At 40.9% G+C, this 21,615-nt stretch overlaps 1 protein-coding gene and 1 pseudogene across 2 annotated transcripts in view; both read left to right on the top strand.

The window, feature by feature from the left end:
* LOC107603167 (uncharacterized protein C2orf42 homolog) overlaps positions 1-9,816 on the top strand; it is a 15,199-nt pseudogene extending 5,383 nt beyond the window's left edge.
* Positions 9,817-10,823: 1,007 nt separating this feature from the next.
* Positions 10,824-21,615, top strand: part of LOC107603186 (protein phosphatase 1D-like) — an 18,691-nt gene continuing 7,899 nt past the window's right edge. Inside the window, exons 1-6 of one of the 2 annotated variants that reach the window (XM_016295909.1) lie at positions 10,824-11,459; positions 13,197-13,425; positions 13,570-13,694; positions 17,174-17,355; positions 17,437-17,608; positions 17,639-17,661. In XM_016295909.1, the coding sequence (XP_016151395.1) occupies positions 10,982-11,459; positions 13,197-13,425; positions 13,570-13,694; positions 17,174-17,355; positions 17,437-17,608; positions 17,639-17,661 (1,209 nt within the window). In that variant the 5' untranslated portion in view covers positions 10,824-10,981. Of the gene's footprint in view, positions 11,460-13,196; positions 13,426-13,569; positions 13,695-17,173; positions 17,356-17,436; positions 17,662-21,615 lie in introns of both variants that reach the window. The other variant, XM_016295908.1, reaches the window with a different exon arrangement.

Genomic DNA, 21,615 nt, shown 5'->3' with positions numbered 1-21,615 from the left:
CCCCCTACACTATAAAATAGACGCTGAAGCCGCGGTTGAAATCGGTCACTTGTCCACAGAATTAGTATTTTCTGTACAGTGAATGGTACGTAGTGCACTATATAGGGGACAGGGAATGATTCAAACAGTGTAAATATGATTTCCATTGAGGAAATAAAGAAGTTTGGTTACACGCTGTGTCACGCTAACCACCGCACCACACACACACTCTGCTCCGGTCCAGAGACACGATAGCATGGAGCGGATCACATGCGCGAGTCGGCGCAGACCACAAAATGTATCGGAACTATTTGAATTTTATAGCAATATGGATGAGACTGTGGCTGGCATACCCTGTCAAATGCGGCTTTACGGAGCTCAACGGATCTAGTCCAAGCTGTGATATAAACGAACGCTATTGGCTATTTTAAAAAGGGCCGGGGCTGCTTGATATGTCCCGCCCTGTCTTCCTGTTTCAGTTAAAATGACGTCAACACATAGAGTAACGCTGCGTGTTTCTTAGCATTTCAGGGGACTATTAAAGAATTTGCCACTGATGATTCAAACGCGAGTTTTGGGCAGTGTAGAGTAGGGCTTGTTGTTTGTCATTTCTCTGATCACAAATGCAGACATGGTTTTATGTTTACACAGCGCGATGCAATGCAACAAGACAGTATAAGTCAGTATAAGTCATTATAATCCGTAATTATGTCCCCACTGGATGCAACAAATGCCTCGTTTATAATGGGTTTTCATGTTTTTGAATCGTCGCTCCGGTCTGACAGGGCATCACAGTATGTTAGGGGCGTAACATTTCCGTCACACGCTTGAGGTATTCGGCCAATCATAACGCACTGGATAACTGGCCAATCACAGCACACCTCGCTTTTCAGAACGATGAGCTTTGTAAAAATGTACGCGTTTCAGAAAGGCGGGGCATAGAGGAGAAACAATAATGTACAGAATGTGGAAAATAATGTGTTTTTTTAACCTTAAACCGCATATACAAATTTCATTACACCAAATACACAAAATAATGTTCTTTTTAGCAACATCATATGACCCCTTTAATACAGCCGAATTCCACAAAAAAAAACTGTTCTCATTTACATATTTTTCTGACAATGAAATGAGTATGAAATGCTAAAGTCCTGATTTATAACAGAAGTGTCATCTGACAAAATCACCACAGACATTAGTTAAAGACAAAGGCTGTGTAGTGATTTTGGATATATTTACATATAAAATTATCACTCACAGCCTGTGTGAGAATAACAAACCACAAGAAGAATGGTCAGTTTTCAGTCAGCGATGATTAGGTCTAATCATTTCTATGGAAAAGGGGTCTGAAAAGTCACCTAGGTGGCAACATTGCTTTGTACCTTCTCATAATGCAGTTTCCGTATTCATTTTTTGGGGTAATTGCAACATGGACATATGTGTATGTGGTAAAATTTGTTAAGCTAAGCTGAGAGTGTTACATATATCAACTATAATATTTAATAAACAGACACACAAGGAAGCAGGGAATTTTGTGAATGATGGATATTCCAATTTTGTGGAAATCTGAGCTTTCTGGTGGCACAGATTCTGTGTGGGCCTGCTTATGGGCCTCTCTTCTTTTCCACCCACTAAAATCTGTTGTTGATGTCTAAATGCTGCTGTTATGTTCTGCAGTTACTGACCACCTCCTCTGTAATCTGTTTTCCTCATTTATTATTTGGCTCTGTGGACCTGTCGCTGTTTCACACAGCTTCCTTTGTGTCCTCCACGTCTCTTCTGGCTGTCAAAGACACTTCTGCTCCCACCCTAAACTAGCGCAAGCCCACTCACAGAAAACACTTCAATTCTTCTGGGCTTAAAAACCCAGGTGCTGCCAGATACTTCCTCTTTCCTTACATATTTTTGCTTTTCTTCTTTGACTTTATTTCTGTATTTTCACCAGCACTCATGCTATCATTGTTCATCAGTACAGATACGAAACTTTTGTTGGTTGATTTTGAGAGATTTCTAATCACATTACCCGTTTAAGTTTGAAAATATAAATGATGTACACATGGCTTTCATTATCATAGTTAGTTGATTTGGATGTGTGTTGTGTGGTTGGGTGAATTAAACAGGAAGCAGCCAGCCGGTGGATGAAAAACATGTGTCACTGGGTTTCCAGCAGTGGCTGGCCATTGTTACTGAGAGGATTCATCAGACGATGCACTTCCAGTTTGATGGTAAGAGAATATTAGGGTGAATCTCACAAAGCCTGTCAAGAACATGGTCCAGGTCATATTTCACCTCAAGTGAAATATATATATATATATATATATATAAATTAAAGATTATGAAGACTATTGGCATGCTCAAGTCATAGATCAATACAAATGGACAACATTGTAAAATTACGAATTATGAGGGGGAAACTCCCAAAAAAATGTTTAGCCCAAGTTTCTAAATTGAGGGCATGTCAATGAGAAAACACAATAAGAATTAATGCAGCATCTGTAGTTGATGGTAAATTTGTTGAAGGATACGTAATCTTTTTTTAATAATGTACAATACAGTTGCATGTACAAAATATGACAGTGTTGTCAAATAACAATAGAATATGTAATGATTCAGTTTGCAACTTTATAAACTGAAAAAATAATTAAAAAGCAAAAACACCTGATGCGCATCTATTTTTCATTAAAAAGAGAGAGAGAAAGAAATCTAAACATTCAGATTTCTCCAATATTTGCAATTTTGCGATATTTGACAGGATTTTGTCAATTTACATAATAATGAGAATCATCCTGTCAAGATGACTTTTGCAATTTTTCCATAATATTGTAAAATTCAATGTAAGATTCAAAATGAATGTTTCTTGACAGGATGCGTCTCATTATTATGCTTAATTTACATAAAATTGTGAAATATTGCAAAATTGCAGATAATTGTTTTACAAGGGCGGTATAACAAATACTACTTTGTATAATATATACCGTATATCCATCTTTATTTGACCCTCTAACTCTAGCACTTTCTATTTTATTGTAATTCTACTTTATCTATGTATCTTCTTTTTTATAAAAAACACTAGCTTTCTATTTTTTCTATTCTATCTACTTGTTTTTCTTTGTGTGTATATATATAAAATACCTTGCGTGTACTGCGTTAGGCTAACCAAGACTTGTCATTTGCACTTACATATTGTTGCTCTTTTGTTAGTTTTGACTGCTTCTATTGTCTTCATTTGTAAGTCGCTTTGGATTTTTTGGCTTTAGCGACTGCTAAATGACTAAATGTGTGTATATACAGTGCCTTGAGAAAGTATTCATACTGAGCACTGAGGTCAAAAGAAACAGGTTTGCGTCAAGCCACACATCTGGGGAAGAGTTCAGAAAAAAAAATCTGCTTCATTGAAGGGTCACAGAAGCATGTATTCTCTGTTACCCTCAATGGAAGAAGTTCGAAACAACCAGGACTCTTCCTAGAGCTGGCCTCCTGGCCAAACTGAGCAATTGATGGAGAAGGGCCTTGTCTAGACTGGTGACCAAGAACCTGATGGTCACTAGTTGAGCTCCATGATCCTATGTGGAGATAGGAGAAACCTACAGAAGGACAAACATCATTGCAACACTCCACCGATCTGGGCTTTATGGCGGTGAGGCCAAACTCAATCCACTCTTCTGGTAAGACAAATGAAAACACACTTGGAATTTACAAAAAAGCACCTAAAGTAACCTCAGACTCTGAGAAACAGGATTCTCTGGTCTGATGAACCTCAATTCTAAGCATCATGTTTGAAGGAAACCAGCTCCGCTCATCACCTGCAGAGTACCATCCCAAAAGTAAAGTGTGCTGGTAGCAGCCTCATACTGTGGGGCCATTTTCCAGCGGCAGGGACTGAGGGAATGGTCAGAGTAGAAGGAACACTCAGTGCAGCAAAATATACAGATAGCCTTAAAGGGTTAGTTTCCCCAAAAATGAAAATTAGGCTGCATTTTACTCACCCCCAAGGCATCCTAGGTGTATATGACTTTCTTCTTTAAGACGAATCCAGTCGGAGTTATATTAAAAATAGTCCTTGATCTTTCAAGCTGTTTAATGCCACTCAGTTGTGTTGCATTGCTTCAGTCCGAAAGAACTTAAATAAAAATCGCTCATCCATAAAAAAAAGTGTCTCACATGGCTTCGGGGGGTGAACAAAGGCCTTCTGTAGCGAATCGATGCATTTTTGTAAGAAGAATATCCATATTCAAAATGTAATAATCACTTTAATGTAGCTTGCGCCAACAGTTGTACACAGAAGCAGTTCCGGGAGCATGACGTATGAGGTCAGCATTGCGCATGCGCCGGTAAGTCTTGTGAAAACCAACGTTTGTTTACAGGATCAAAGGAAGCAAAGTTTCCTTACTTTAGCAAAGGAAAACATCTCTGGTTACTGTCGTAACCTCGGTTCCCTGAGAGACGGGAACGAGACATGGCGTTAATGCCTTGGGGACTCCCTTCCTTTCTAACCTACCTGAAATCTTATTGCACAATGCCAGTGAAGTTGCAACTGTCACTGGCCAATGCCTGCCAAGAAGGCGAAAAGGGGCGGGACCCCCGCCACTATATAATGCGCTGTATTTGCGGCATAAGCTCAGAATCTTCCGACTGAACCAACAGTACAGCAGACCTGAGCAGTGAACACGGCGGCCTACGCCATGTCTCGTTCCCGTCTCACAGGGAATGGTCTCTCGACATGTCGTTAACGCCTTGGGGACTTTATAGAACAATGCCGTGGAAGCAGCGAAGTAAAAAGGCTCAGCCCTGGCGGAGCTAGCATGAACAGTTCTTGCAAGACACTAAAAATAATCCCCAACAAATCAAATACGACCCTGCGACATACCTCGAGGGGATTGGATGTAGATTCCCATTTAGGGATCCAATCAGGTTACTCAAAATCCGATGGCAGGTCTCTTATTGAGAGAAAGATGCAGCACCGTCGCCATACAAAGCTAAGACATTATAGTCATGTCAAATGCATACAAGTATGTAATATAACAGTGCAACAAAGCATGTGAGCGGCAAGGCCGGGCACAATACTAACACACATAGAGAATGGCCGCATCCAGGGCGCCACAGTCTGAACATGACAATGGTCCCACCCCCGATCCCCCTACACGACCTAGTCGAAACCACCAGCACAGTCAAACGGCTAGTTGTTGCAGGTAGAACCATGGGTCGTACTCACAGACAGGACTTGTGATGCTAATGACCACACGTCCAAATTGTAGAATCTGGCGAAGGTATTCTGCAAAGACCATCCAGCCGCCATACAAATATCTTTGATAGAAACGCCCTTAGTCCACACCCACGAGGAGGCAACCGCCCTCGTTGAAGGGGCTCTGAAACCAATAGGACATTCCATTCCCCGGCTGGAATATGCTAAGGCAATAGTGTCGACCACCCAATGTGATAGCCGTTATTTGGAGACAGGCTGCCCTTTGGCGCTGCCTCCATAGCATACAAACAGCTTCTCAGATTGCCGAAACTGAGCAGTGCGGTCGATGTAAACTCGCAAAGCCCTCACTGGACACAACACCTGATTCGGGGCTGCATCCAATGAAGTCTGCAAATCCCCCACATGCTTGACCGAAGCAAGTGCGAGCAGCAGCGCTGTTTTAAGCGAGAGCTCCCTCAAGCCGACAGTCTGAAGTGGCTCGAAGGGTGGAAGGGCTAGCGCCCCCAGCACCAGAGCCAGATCCCAGGATGGCACTGTAGGAGGGCGAGAGGGTTTTAGTCTTCTCGCGCCTCTCAGAAATCTGGTCACTAGATCGTGTTTTCCCACTGAGCGCCCGTCGATAGCAGCGTGAATGGCAGAGATAGCTGCAACATAAACCTTAAGAGTGGAGGGCATACTGCCACCATCCATTCGTTGTTGCAAAAAATTCAGAATGTCAGGCACGGAGCAATTTCCCGGGTTCCGACCATTCGATTCACGCCATCTCTCAAACACTGCCCATTTACAAGTGTACAGGTGTTTCGTAGAAGGGTCTCGCCTCCGTAATCGTGTCCATCATGCGGCGAGACAATGAGCCCGGGTTTACCGGTTCCCGCACACCATCCACACCTGAAGTTTCCACAATTCTGGGTTGGGGTGCCATACCGAGCCGTCCGCCTGAGACAGGAGATCTACGGGGGAAACCAGGGCCTGTTTGGCCAGTACGGAGCAACTAATAACACTGACGCTTTCTCCTCTCTGATTTTGTGTAGCACTTGCGACAAAATCTTCAGCGGCTGAAAAACGTGGAGCACTGCCATCGTGTGCAGCGCTGAGATCGCTTCTCCTGAGGCGGCGTACGCTTTGTCCGCAATGTGTGCAGTCAGACGGCAGGGCCTTGATGGCAGCGTAGCACCTGTCTTCAGGGAAGCCAGTCTTCTACGCGGTCGCCCACGTGCAGCTGTCATCCCACCAGCTGGCGGCGGTGAGACGTTGCCGAGAGAAATCACAGAGGGCGATGTTCCTCCGGGCCCTAAGCACCAGCCCTGAGAATTCCTTCTTTGCAACTTCACTGGCGTTGTGCAATAAGATTTCAGGTAGGGTAGGAAGGAAGGGAGTCCCCAAGGCATTAACGCCATGTCAAGAGACCGTTCTCTCAGGGAACCAGTCTCCTCTTGGCTTATATCAAAATCCTCTGACATTCTTCTTTACAAATCCTCGTTTTGTACTTCTAACTCTTGACCGTTGTTTTGTTTTGATCTCTCTCTCATGCGTTCCGCATGCGCAAAGCCGACCTCATATGTCATTCCCCCGGAACTGCTTCTGTTTACAACAGTAAGCGCAAGCTAGATTCAAGTGATTATTACATTTTGAATATGGATATTTTTCTTACAAAAACGCATCGATTCGCTACAGAAGGCCTTTGTTCACCCTCCGGAGCCGTGTATTTTTTTATGGATGGCCGCTTTTTATTTAAGTTCTTTTGGACTGAAGCAATGCAACACCCACTGAGTGGCATTAAACAGCTTGAAAGATCAAAGATAATTTTTTATATAACTCCGACTGGATTCGTCTGAAAGAAGAAAGTCATATACACCTAGGATGCCTCGGGGGTGAGTAAAACGCAGCCTAATTTTCATTTTTGGGTGAACTAACCCTTTAAAGAAATCCCAGTCCAGAGCATTCAGAATGTCAGACTGGGCAGAAGGTTCACCTTCCAACAGAACATTGACCCTAAGCACACAGCAAGAGTGACTTATAGACAACTCTGTGAGTGTCCTTGAGTGGCCCAGCCACAGCCTGGGATTGAACCCAATCAAATATTTCTGGAGAAACCTGAAAATGTGCATCTGCCCTCATCTAACCTGACAGAGCTTGAGAGGTGCACAGGTGAGGTGAAGAATGGCAGATAACTGCCAAATGCTGATATGCAAAGCTTGTCGCATCATACCCAAAAAGACTTAAGGCTGTTAAGGTTCTTCGGCTAAATATTTAGTTAATACTTATATTAAATGAATACTTATGTAATGCACTTATTTCAGTATTTTATTTTTAATAAATTTACGAAGTTGTGACAATTCTGTTTTTGCTTTGTCATTATGGTGTATCTACGCTCCGTAGATTGATGCGGCAAAAAAGTACCTGAAAGCAGTTTAACATAAAGCAGCAACATAACAAAATGTGAAAAACATGAAGGGGTATGAATATTTTCGCAAAGCACTATATACAGTATATATATATATAGTTTTCTTTTGTTCAGATCAGATTTGATACTGAAGGATATTATGTAAACAGGAAAGCCAGAGCCGCTGGTGTTCCACATCCCACAGGCTTTCTTCAATGCCTTACAGCAGCATTTATCATTGGGCTCAAAGAAGAGAAGACTACCCAACTACACCACCAGTGAGTAATATCTGTATCCATTAGTATCTAACCTTATATTAATAATGTCCTAACAGTCTAATCTGATTACAAATATTGTTACACCTAGTTTTAATATTTTGTAATTTGTGCGTTTTTAGCTTTTGTGCGTAATGACGCTTTGCCTCTGGGCTCTTTCACTAAATACACCTGGCACATTACCAACTTGATGGGGGTCGTCACATGTGGTTGCCGCAAGCCCTCCGGACGCTCCTTCGTCGAATCCACCGGCCGTTCCTCACTTTAGACCGCCATGTGTGACGCTGTGTTTTGTTGCGAAACTACTTTGTTTGGTCTTCCAAAAGAGGACACGACTAGAAATCAGTGGTTAAGTTGTATTTACAACACTGTTCCAGAACAGTTCAAACCAAATATTCAGATGTGTGCAGCGCATTTTATGGAGGACTGTTTCCTGATCCTGGTAGAGTAGACTACAATGCCAGTGTTCTGACTCACAGACTGTAAGTACGTTTTTTATATTAAAGAATTTGCCACTGACGATTCAAACGCGAGTTTTGAGCAGTGTAGAGTAGCGCTTGTTGTTTGTCATTTCTCCGATCACAAATGCAGACATAGTTTTATGTTTACGCGGCGCGATGCAACGTGTAAAAAGACAGTATAAGTCATTATAATCCGTAATTATGTCCCCACTGGGTGCAACAAATGCCTCGTTTATAATGGGTTTTAATGTTTTTGTCTCGTCGCTCCGGCTGGGACAAGGCATCACAATATGGTAAGGGGCGTAACATTTCCGTCACACGCTTGAGGTATTCGGCCAATCACAACGCACTGGATAGCTGGCCAATCAGAGCACACCTCGCTTTTCAGACCGATGAGCTTTGTAAAAATCAACACGTTTCAGAAAGGCGGGGCATAGAGGAGAAACAATAATGTACAGTATGTGGAAAATAATGTGTTTTTTAAACCTTAAACCACAAACACATTTCATTACACCAAATACACGAAATAATGTTCTTTTTAGCAACATCATACGAAGGTGGCATCCATTTAATAATTTAAATTATAATTTTCAACAACAATTTGTCTGATTTGTCGTTGTGTTTTCTGACGTTATTTTGTTTTTGAATTTGTCATTGTGTTTTCTGACTTGTTGTTGTGCTTTCTGAATTGTTATTTTGTTTTTTAGACTTGCATTTGCGTTTGTAATTTGTTATTTTGTTTTCAGAATTGTGATTTGCGTTGCACTTCACGGCCACCGTATATGACCCCTTTAAACCAGCACTGCATCGTACATAATCCTCCTGTCCAACAGATGGCGCTAATGACCGTCCAGCCTGCATTGCTGTGTGTGTGCGAAGGAAGGAAGGACTGGCAGCTTAGAAAATAAACAAAAGACGAGCTCAGATTGCTAAATGTGTTTGACGTTAACTAAACTCTTTTAACTACGCTTTTGCGGTCTTTAGGTTGATCCATCAGCAAGGGCTGTCCGACTGGCCATGAATCCCAACCTATCGCTGCGAGTGAGCGTCTTCTCCGAACAAGGAGGCAGGAAATACATGGAGGATTTAACGGAGGTGATCGTGGAGCTGGAACCCAGCGACGATGAGCTGCGTGCGGCCGGGCACACCGATGCAAAGCCGGACCAAGAGCCAGTCTCTGAAAGCGACCCGCCGGGCTGCACAAACAAGCCATTACCCGTCATGGTAACGTGGAGAAACACGCTGTCCGCCGACGAGAGTGACGGTACCGAGGAGCCCGGGACTCAGCCGGCGGCAGCGGACAGCAGGAGATCGGTCGCGTTCTTCGCCGTGTTTGACGGCCACGGAGGTCGAGAGGCTGCGCTGTTCGCTCGAGATCATCTCTGGGATTTTCTCAAGAAGCAGCGGGGCTTTTGGTCGAAGGATTACCGGAAAGTTTGTGCCGCAATTCGCAAGGGTTTCATCGCATGCCATCATGCAATGTGGAAAAAGCTTCGTAAGCCAATTCAAGCCTAGTTTCCATAGTGAATGGTGTGACGTTTCCTGACATTAGTGCCCTTTTTTAAATGTCTAACTACGTTGTGAGTAAGTTAGCTGCGAGTATATGGTTTTGATGATCGGTAGTGACCTAAGACCTCAAGGCAATTTATATCGACTGAAATCGCATGCGTGTTAGAGTCATTCTTATGGTAAGATGGATAACGATGGGGCTGCGATTGTGTAAATTAGGTGAAAAATTACACTTTTTGAAATTGGGCGCCACGCTATCTACTTACTGCAGAAAAGACGAAGAAAATCGAATGGAAGGGTCGCAGTGCGCATGCGCGGAATCTTGTATTTACTTATTAGACGGACAGAGAGCACGTCTATATAAAACTGTTGCAAACCTTTACACACTTTTAAAGGTAATAAGCAAATGCATTATATCATCGAAACCCGTTTCCACCACAGTTGAGTAAAAACTCAAATAAAAATTCTGTAAGTCATAATAACGACAAACTTTCTCATAGTTGTGACTTAGTAGTACCCCATATCCAGAAACTGTACCATAATTATGTACTTTGCATATCAGAATAATGATTAACGTTCTCATAAGTATCTCATTAATTTATTGTTATAATATTTAGAAAAGGAAATCTCATTATTATGGCTTAACATCTGATAATGAGAAACTTTCTGCTAGTTATTATTTAATGTACGCATGCGCAAAGCAACAGACCAAGTTGCTAGCGACATCTGCTGGTCAAAGCCGTGTAAACACACAGAAAACGTGGCAGGGTCTGCAAAGCTGTTGTTTTCATTAAAGGGGTCATATGATGCTGCTAAAAACAACATTATTTGGTGTAATGAAATGCGTTTATGCGGTTTAAGGTAAAAAAAAGCGTTTGTAATTTGTTATTTTGTTTTCAGAATTGTGATTTGCGTTGCACTTCACGGCCACCGTATATGACCCCTTTAAACCAGCACTGCATCGTACATAATCCTCCTGTCCAACAGATGGCGCTAATGACCGTCCAGCCTGCATTGCTGTGTGTGTGCGAAGGAAGGAAGGACTGGCAGCTTAGAAAATAAACAAAAGACGAGCTCAGATTGCTAAATGTGTTTGACGTTAACTAAACTCTTTTAACTACGCTTTTGCGGTCTTTAGGTTGATCCATCAGCAAGGGCTGTCCGACTGGCCATGAATCCCAACCTATCGCTGCGAGTGAGCGTCTTCTCCGAACAAGGAGGCAGGAAATACATGGAGGATTTAACGGAGGTGATCGTGGAGCTGGAACCCAGCGACGATGAGCTGCGTGCGGCCGGGCACACCGATGCAAAGCCGGACCAAGAGCCAGTGTCTGAAAGCGACCCGCCGGGCTGCACAAACAAGCCATTACCCGTCATGGTAACGTGGAGAAACACGCTGTCCGCCGACGAGAGTGACGGTACCGAGGAGCCCGGGACTCAGCCGGCGGCAGCGGACAGCAGGAGATCGGTCGCGTTCTTCGCCGTGTTTGACGGCCACGGAGGTCGAGAGGCTGCGCTGTTCGCTCGAGATCATCTCTGGGATTTTCTCAAGAAGCAGCGGGGCTTTTGGTCGAAGGATTACCGGAAAGTTTGTGCCGCAATTCGCAAGGGTTTCATCGCATGCCATCATGCAATGTGGAAAAAGCTTCGTAAGCCAATTCAAGCCTAGTTTCCATAGTGAATGGTGTGACGTTTCCTGACATTAGTGCCCTTTTTTAAATGTCTAACTACGTTGTGAGTAAGTTAGCTGCGAGTATATGGTTTTGATGATCGGTAGTGACCTAAGACCTCAAGGCAATTTATATCGACTGAAATCGCATGCGTGTTAGAGTCATTCTTATGGTAAGATGGATAACGATGGGGCTGCGATTGTGTAAATTAGGTGAAAAATTACACTTTTTGAAATTGGGCGCCACGCTATCTACTTACTGCAGAAAAGACGAAGAAAATCGAATGGAAGGGTCGCAGTGCGCATGCGCGGAATCTTGTATTTACTTATTAGACGGACAGAGAGCACGTCTATATAAAACTGTTGCAAACCTTTACACACTTTTAAAGGTAATAAGCAAATGCATTATATCATCGAAACCCGTTTCCACCACAGTTGAGTAAAAACTCAAATAAAAATTCTGTAAGTCATAATAACGACAAACTTTCTCATAGTTGTGACTTAGTAGTACCCCATATCCAGAAACTGTACCATAATTATGTACTTTGCATATCAGAATAATGATTAACGTTCTCATAAGTATCTCATTAATTTATTGTTATAATATTTAGAAAAGGAAATCTCATTATTATGGCTTAACATCTGATAATGAGAAACTTTCTGCTAGTTATTATTTAATGTACGCATGCGCAAAGCAACAGACCAAGTTGCTAGCGACATCTGCTGGTCAAAGCCGTGTAAACACACAGAAAACGTGGCAGGGTCTGCAAAGCTGTTGTTTTCATTAAAGGGGTCATATGATGCTGCTAAAAACAACATTATTTGGTGTAATGAAATGCGTTTATGCGGTTTAAGGTAAAAAAAACACACATTATTTTCCACATGCTGTACATTATTGACTTGTTCAGCATTGCTGGGAACTCCCACAAAACCGTCACAACCGTTTATGCTGTGGGGGAAAACAAACCATTGGAATTAAAGCGCGAAGACCTTGTTAGGCGCTTGAGCTTTACTTTTTGTGATGATTTCGATTGATTTATGCTTGGTGCAATGCCGAAAAGTTGCTGCGTGGCGTTCTGTACCTCTAATAAGTTAAAAAACCCGATCTGAAGATTTATATGCCGAATAGGGATGGGCGATACCCCTTATTTTGTTTTCGATACGATACCGATATTTTTCATGGCAGTATCGTCGATATCGATTCGATACTTCTGCACTAAACTTTTAAATTATGAAAGGTATTCAATTATTAAATTACTAAGAGAAAATGAAAAGCACTTAACTTGATTTAAAGCGCATTTTAACCCGTTTAATCCCAAATTGTTCCCAGACATGAAAATATAAAGTTACGCCGCCTTTTACGCCGATGCATATCTTCCCACGTCGTGACGTAGACATGTGGGGGCGTGTTAGAACGAGCCGTTTTAGGTAGGCGTGGTTGGCTCTTAACTTTTATATAGAATATCTCTTTGGATTTGAGACTTTAGTCTTTGCAACTTTACAGATCTTCTTTATGCACCAAGAGCTTGTAGCACTCCAAAGAGAAAGGAAAAATTTAAATAGCATCATATGACCTCTTTAAAGTGATAGGATAAAGACGAACATTTCTCATTATTATGACTTAAAGAATATTTTTTTTTACTGCCGGTAACAGGCTTCCATTTTATTTTGCAGTGTCTTGCTGCAGTCGTGGTTAACAATGTGTCCTTTTCTTCAGCTGAATGGCCAAAGACGTTAACTGGCCTCCCCAGTACTTCGGGCACTACAGCCAGTGTGGTGGTCATCAGAGGGGACCACATGTTTGTGGCTCATGTCGGGGACTCGTCTGTTGTGTTGGGTGTGAGGGAAGATCCCTCTGATAAAGTCATCAAAGCTGTGGAGGTCACACAAGACCACAAGCCCGAACTCCCGAAAGAGAAGCAGAGAATTGAGGGACTGGGTGGCAGGTGAGATCTTGATGCTTGCTGACACTTTTAAGTCATCATAAGAATCAATCTTTTGGATAACATGCAGTCTTAAAAAGCTCAACTAACCACCACAAGTATATTTTTGGAAGGCCAATTAATTTCCCTTTGTTTGTGTGAGTGTAGTGTGGTGAAGAAATCTGGTGTGAACCGTGTGGTGTGGAAGAGGCCTAGGCTAACTCACAACGGCCCGGTCAGAAGGAGCACCCCGATCGATCAGATCCCCTTCCTAGCTGTTGCCAGAGCTCTGGGTAAACACTTAACTACACCGACACTCAGATATACTAAATATTGAGGAATATGTCAAGGCTCACAAAATCGCTAGCCCGATGTCCCGGGGCTATTGTGTTTTCCATTCGGGCTACCAAAATGTATCACCGCCCAGCCCGACGGGCCATCTTGAACAGTGATATAAAATTCATTCCTTGATTTGCGTTGTTCACTAGCATGTAGGGGTAAAACGGATCATAGTTGATAGTTTGCACGTGTGCCATCTTGAACAGTGATATAAAATTCATTCCTTGATTTGCGTTGTTCACTAGCATGTAGGGGGTAAAACGGATCATAGTTGATAGTTTGCACGTGTTTCTAAGTCTTGCCGATTTAAACATTCAAGTGTTTTAAACCATTCACGCACATTCGGAGCTGCGCGCACTCATTCATAGAGCGCACAGAGAGCTGCGTTTCAGACAATGAGCGTACACAGAATTTATTCCTCTTTCGCATATCCTTGCATCTGAATGAACACATACACACAAAATTATCTCAAAATAACTGTCTCGGCAAATATTCTCGTTAACACAGTCGGTTATGTTAAGTGAACGTAAACAGTGGTGAAAGAAATATCAAGTGCATCATTATATTGGATCGGTGCATTCGGTCTTAAAGGGGCAGCAACCTATAAATACCTGCTGTTCCATATGCGCCACCTGCTGTCAGAGAGTGACATTTGCGTCTCATTCCCAAAGTTAAAATGAGAATTTCGAAATTATAAGATCGACCCGGGTTCGATCCCGCCTTTTGCCAAACATTTTTTTTCCTCCCTTTTGAAGTTCAGCCGTTTTTTTTAAATTCATTTTGGGCTACCAAAATCTGAATAATGTCTGCCCGAAGGGCTACCAGCGATTTTAAAATTTTGTGAGCCCTGTATGTGACTTACCTATAAATACCTGCTGTTCCATATGCGCCACCTGCTGTCAGAGAGTGACATTTGCGTCTCATTCCCAAAGTTAAAATGAGAATTTCGAAATTATAAAATCTAATCGCAATCTAAATAACATGTATTTAGCATCTTTGTTTGGATCGTGATTAAAATTCAGTGGTTGCCTCTGATTTTAAATGAAAAAAGCACAGCCAATGCCTTAGTTTGTTTATATGAAGAGATTTATTTTTATTTGTATTATTTAATTATTTGATTTGGGATTTGTTTGAAAATTTCAAGTTAGTTTTATACGGTGGCCGAGGAGTGCAAAGCAAATCACAATTCTGAAAACAAAATAACAAATTACAAACGCAAATGCAAGTCTAAAAAACAAAATAACAATTCAGAAAGCACAACAACAATTCAGAAAACATTATAACAAGTCAGAAAACACAACGACAAATTTGAAAACAAATGAACAAGTCAGAAAACAAATCAGACAAACCGGAAGAGGTAGGTATAGTTTGAGACAGCGCCATTGGTTTGGGATTACTCACCGCTGACTGGTCGAGACATCTGTCAATCAACGTATACAGGAAGAATCAGCCGAAGAACAGCAGAGTCGTGGTAGAAAGTTCGGAGATGGTATTAAAGTAGCTCAGTTTAAATGTATTGTATGAATTGCCCTTACTATGGAATAAAAAATAGGGAGTGTATATTTACATTTAGTTAAAAGTGGCTGTAAAACATCAGCTCCAGTGGCGCAGATGGATAAGCGCTAGTCGTTGGCTTTTTGACGCGATCGACCCGGGTTCGATCCCGCCTTTTGCCAAACATTTTTTTTCCCTCCCTTTTGAAGTTCAGCCGTTTTTTAAATTTTTTTTATTCGGGCTACTTAAATTCATTTTGGGCTACCAAAATCTGAATAATGTCTGCCCGAAGGGCTACCAGCGATTTTAAAATTTTGTGAGCCCTGTATGTGACTTCAATTCTCATGAATAAATCAAAGCCATTGCTTTAAATAGTGTTTAGAAGGATTATGCAAACTGTGTTCTCTGTAAAATCCATTGAAATCAAATTCAGTTAAAGGGATAGCTCACCCAAACATAAAAATTCAGTCGTTAGTTCTGTCATCACCCACATGTCATTCAAACTCATAAGACTTTGTTCATCTTCGAACCACAAATAAAGATATTTTTAATGAAACCTGAGAGATTACTGTCTCTCCATTGAAAGTTCATTCCACCCAAACTTTCACACTTCAGGAAGTTCATAGAAACATTGTAAAAGTAATCCATATGAATTGAGCAGTTTAATTTAGGTTGTCTGAAGAGAACAGATGCTATATTTTTTTTATACATATAAACATTAAACAACGCTTATACATAGAGAACATCAAATATGCTAAACAGTAGCTGAGCTGTACTTGCTTGACACACAAAAACAAACCTCATTGGTTCTTGTAGAACAGGGGTGCTCAAACTCGGTCCTGGAGGGCCGGTGTCCTGCAGAGTTTAGCTCCAACCCCGATTAGACACCTGAACAAGCTAATCAAGCTCTTACTAGGCATACTAGAAACTTACCAGCAGGTGTGTTGAGGCAAGTTGGAGCTAAACTCTGCAGGACACTGGCCCTCCAGGACCGAGTTTGGGCACCCCTGTTGTAGAAGCTTGAACATGTTTGCGTTTCACACAACAATAAACCTCACATGTTGGAGCCTCCGTTTACCATATATATATATATATATGTGCGTTTATCAATTTTTAAATGTGAATAAAAGCCTAAATTGAATCATATAAAGCAATTGTGTCTCTTCAGAAGACTTGGATTAAACAACTCAATTCATAAAGATTTATTTTTATGATGTATATGTGAACTTATTTTAAGCATGATCGTTTTGGGTGAATGGCTTTTAATGGAGGAATATTAATCTCTTAGGTTTCGTTAAAATATCATAATTTGTGTTTCAAAGGTGAAAAAGTCGTATAGGTTTGGAACAACTTTAGGCTCAGTAAATGATGAGAAATTCTTTCTTTTTGGGTGAGCTAACCCTGTAAGTGCTGTCTCATCATCTCGCCACATCTATCTTTGGGTTGCTTTGTTGCTGCAGATCACTGAATGGCCGTTTAAGAATGAAAAATCACCCAAAGTTCACCCAATAATGAAAATTCAGTCATTATTTACCCCTCATGTTGTGCCAAACCTGTATGATGATCTCCCTTCTGTGAAACACAAATGAAAATACATTGAGGATGGAAATGAACTGTTTAATGAAAATTAGTGAAAGTCTTTCATTATACAGTATCGACAAAAACAATTTTTAAGTCTTCTTTTGTGTTTCACAGAAGAAAGAAAGTTGTGCAGGTTGGGCAACACATAAAAGCGATGACAGAATTTTCATTTTTGGGTGAACTGACTCTTTAACCTTAAAGCGGAGATGGAATCATCAGGTTATTTCTGCATTTTTTGAGCTGATGGCCCCTGATATCATTATTTTTTAGATTTTTCCTGTTTTCCTAGAATTTCCGGGGTATTTTTATTGGCAAATGCTCCTGTATACAAATAATATTAAATATAATGTCCTTCCAGGTGATCTATGGAGTTATGACTTCTACAGCGGAGAGTTTGTAGTGTCTCCTGATCCTGACACCCGTGTGGTGACCCTTGACCCTAAACGGCATCGTTACATCATTGTTGGCAGTGACGGCCTTTGGAACATGGTGCCACCACAGGAGGCAGTGACTGTGTGCCAGAGCCATGATGAAGCTGTGGTATGAACAAATTTGTCCCTAACCATATGATATACTGCTATTTATGTTAATTTCTAAAAGTGTGTGTTTTACGCCCTACAGGCACCTTTCGGGATGTCGGTTGCTCGTCGGTTAGGGTGCCATGCATTGATGCGATGGCGTCAGCGGATGCTCCGTGCAGACAACACCAGCGTCATAGTTATTGCCCTTCCTGAGCCTGGCAAACCCCACCTACCTATGCACAGAGACGAGGTCATACTCAGCCTGGCAGAGGACTCGCACTGTGACCACGCGATAGGGTCTCGCTCCATCACGCCACTCATCAAGGTAAAATATGGAAGAGATGCTACACTTTGAGAAGCAGTGTTTAGGAAAGAAATTCATTATTTTTGCTATTCTGCTTGTTGCTGCCAGTTGCGCAAAAATGACACCCTGTAAATTTCAGTAGTCATACTTATACGAATGAAATTTCACTGTTCTCTGTACTAATTTTGATAACAAAGCAAAAACTGTTGTAATACACTCCCTTAACTACTATTTTATTTAACTATTTGAAAATAAAAAAAATATTTAAAGTAAATGTTAACACTTTAGTTTAAGGACCAATTCTCACTATTAACTAGTTGCTTATTAGCATGCACATGACTAGTATATTGGCTGTTTATTAGTACTTATAAATCACTTATTAATTCCTTATTCTGCATGACCATGTTTTAGACCCCTTAATCCTACACCACACCTAAACTTAACAACTACCTTACTAACTATTAATAAGCAGCTAATTAGGAGTTTATTCAGGGAAAACTCTTAGTTAATAGTGAATATTAATAATAGTGAATAATCTAAACTGTTACCAAAAAAATTCAAGTAACTATTAATACTAATAACAATTTAAAATAAATAATGCATTTAAAAGTTTAAATATTTGTTCAATTAAGTAAACATTGCTTTAAAGGGTTAGTTCACCCAAAAATGAAAATTAGGCTGTGTTTCACTCACCCCCGAGGCATCCTAGGTGTATATGACTTTCTTCTTTCAGACGAATCCAGTCGGAGTTATATTAAAAATGGTCCTGGCTATTCCAAGCTCTATCATTGCAGTCAGCAGGTGTTGCAGTGCTTCAGTCCCAAAGAAGTGAAATAAAAAGCGCCCATCCATAAAAAAAGTGTCTCGCACGGCTCCGGGGGGTGAACAAAGGCCTCCTGTAGCGAATAGATGCGTTTTTGTAAGAAAAATATCCATGTTCAAAACGTAATAATCACTTTAATGTAGCTTGCGCTAACACAGTTGTACACAAAAGCAGTTCCAGGCGGATGACGTATGAGTTCAGCGTTGCGCATGCGGCGGTGAGTCTCGTGAAAACCAACGTTTGTTTACAGGAGCAAAGGAAGCAAAGTTTCCTTACTTTAGCAAAGGAAAACCAGTCTCCTCTTGACTTATATCGAAATCCTCTGACATTCTTCTTTACAAATCCTCGTTTTATTCTTCTAATTAGTGACCGTTGTTTTGTTTTGATCTCTCCCCTTTGCTTCCGAGTTCATCACTTTTGAGCATGCACTCATACGTCATTCCCCCGGAGCTGCTTCGGTTTACAACAGTGAGCGCAAGCTAGATTAAAGTGATTATTACGTTTTGAATATGGTTATTTTTCTTACAAAAACGCATCGATTCACTACAGGAGGCCTTTGTTCACCCACCGGAGCCGTGTGAGACACTTTTTTTTAAAGGGAAAAGTCAGTAATAAAATAAAGTACCAAAACACATCACAAATAGTAGAACAAAGAGTGCCTTTATGCTTATTAAAGCTATTAAATATATTCAGCAAAATCATACTTGTTTAATGCACAGATCTGTTTTGAAATTATATATTTTTTTGTCTCATCCATTGCTATGATTATTGCTGTGTCAATAATTAATAGTGATAAAATCACTTCTACATTTACATTGAAACACTTTTTGCAATATGTGGCCATCTTAGCAGCACAAAAAACAAAACTTTTATTCAGTTATTTATTCAAATTATATAAAGTGAGTAAAGAGCGCTCTCGTTATAACCACTGAAGCTGTCAATCATGTCATTTCAGCACATGCAGAAAAGTCAGTAATAAAATAAAGTACCAAAACACATCACAAATAGTAGAACAAAGAGTGCCTTTATGCTTATTAAAGCTATTAAATATATTCAGCAAAATCATACTTGTTTAATGCACAGATCTGTTTTGAAATTATATATTTTTTTGTCTCATCCATTGCTATGATTATTGCTGTGTCAATAATTAATAGTGATAAAATCACTTCTACATTTACATTGAAACACTTTTTGCAATATGTGGCCATCTTAGCAGCACAAAAAAACAAAACTTTTATTCAGTTATTTATTCAAATTATATAAAGTGAGTAAAGAGCGCTCTCGTTATAACCACTGAAGCTGTCAATCATGTCATTTCAGCACATGCCCACTGAGTTCTGCACTCTTGTGGAATCTCTTATTATAATCAAAGAAGCTGGCTACACTGCACAGTGAATCTCTCATTTACATTGTGTCTGCACTTTGTTGGTTATAAGGATAGGAATCACAAGCATGCAGAACTCCGTTTTGAGATGCTCTGGTTTTGAGCGGTGTTGAGTAGATTTTAGGGGTAGGAATCACTAGAAGCCTCACGATACGATATCACGGTACTTGTGTCACGATCAGACCATACGCACTTAAGGTGGTCAATTTGTTACAAATTGTCATGCTACAAAAACCAGCTTGACCACCAAAGATCGAAGGATGTTTATAGTCTTGACCAATATAGTCTACCAGGGCTAGGGTTGCAAAGGGGTGGAACATTTCCGGAAACTTTCCGAAAATCCCTTGGAAAGTTTCCAAAATTTCTGGACTATTTCCGAAATTTACTGGAAATTTTCCACCTTTTTGCAACCCTAACCAGGGCTACAGCAGGTCTTCCAACTGGCGGTCGAGCTAATTCACCAAATCTAGCTTGACTAGCTATCTAAACCAGTGATTCACAATCCTGTTCCTGGAGGCACGCCAGCAGCATACATTTTCAAACTGTTCCTAATCAAACATACCCAGTTTAACTCATCAGCTCTTTAGAGACTCCAAGACTTGAAGTGGATGGGTCAGATTAAGGAAGCATCCAAAATGTGTGCTGTTGGTTCGGCTCTAAGAGTAGGCTTGGGAAACACTCATCTAAACTACCTTGACTAGCTTGGACCATAGTAGGGGTGGGAATCACCAGAGGCCTCACGATGCAATATTATCACGGTACTTGTGTCACGATACAATATTATTGCGATTTTAAATATATTGCGATATTCTGCGATTTTTATATTGCAATTTATTACCTTTTTCCAACTTCAAATTATTTCCCCAAAGGAAAACTTTGACAACATCTGTTTTAACTAAAAAGAAACATTTCTCAGTTTGTTTATCTCACTTCAGTTTTATTGTTGCAGTGCAAAATGGGATTGTCAAGCAGACAAACTGACTAACACTTTCATGAAAACCTGTCATAAATGTTGTATGCACCTGTCAAACTCTACCATTTGTATTACAGTCTAATCTAGTCCACCTTAATTTAATGTAAACCGGTATGCACTGCTGTGCTACTACAGGTATTTTGAACAGTGCAACTTGAAATTGTACTAAAAAGTTGTGCAGACTAGGGCTGTGCGATTAATCAAATCATCATAAAATCGCGATTTGAGCTTGCGCGATTTCTAAATCGCTATTTTCCGCACCCCCGACCTCCCGCAGTATGTTATCCGAACCAATCAGAATGCAGTGCGCCTAAATGGAGCACGAGAACAGAACAGACCGGGCGGGCATACAAACTTAACGCCAGGTTCACACACTCCATCTGTGGTGCATATTTTTTCAGCGCCCATGTTAACGGATCAGAGCGTTCACACTGCACGTGATTGCGGTCCAGCAGTGCGCTCCAGGAGCGGTGCGTCTGCAGCAGTCATGCTGCGATCGTTTCCGCACAGAATCTATTTCTGCTGTGCTGCACGCGCTGAATTAAAGTGGCAGCGCATTATTCGCGGTAAAAATGTACATAGATTGACATGGAAATTTAGTAATTACACTATAAATGCATATAATTAAAGTCTACTGTTTCACAGTCAACACATGGCTTTTTGGCTAGATTTAAAACAAGGAAAAGTGCACTTTTAGATAAACAATGCAACAATAGATGCCACTCGTGGTGGTAGTTAAAGTTATATTTATTGAGCTTAATCGTGAATATGTCTATGAAAGATTGTATTACTGTA

Source organism: Sinocyclocheilus grahami, unplaced genomic scaffold (assembly GCF_001515645.1).
Source record: "Sinocyclocheilus grahami isolate Dianchi unplaced genomic scaffold, SAMN03320097.WGS_v1.1 scaffold342.1, whole genome shotgun sequence".
Lineage (NCBI taxonomy): Eukaryota > Metazoa > Chordata > Actinopteri > Cypriniformes > Cyprinidae > Sinocyclocheilus > Sinocyclocheilus grahami.
This window is presented reverse-complemented; position numbering and strand designations above follow the sequence as displayed.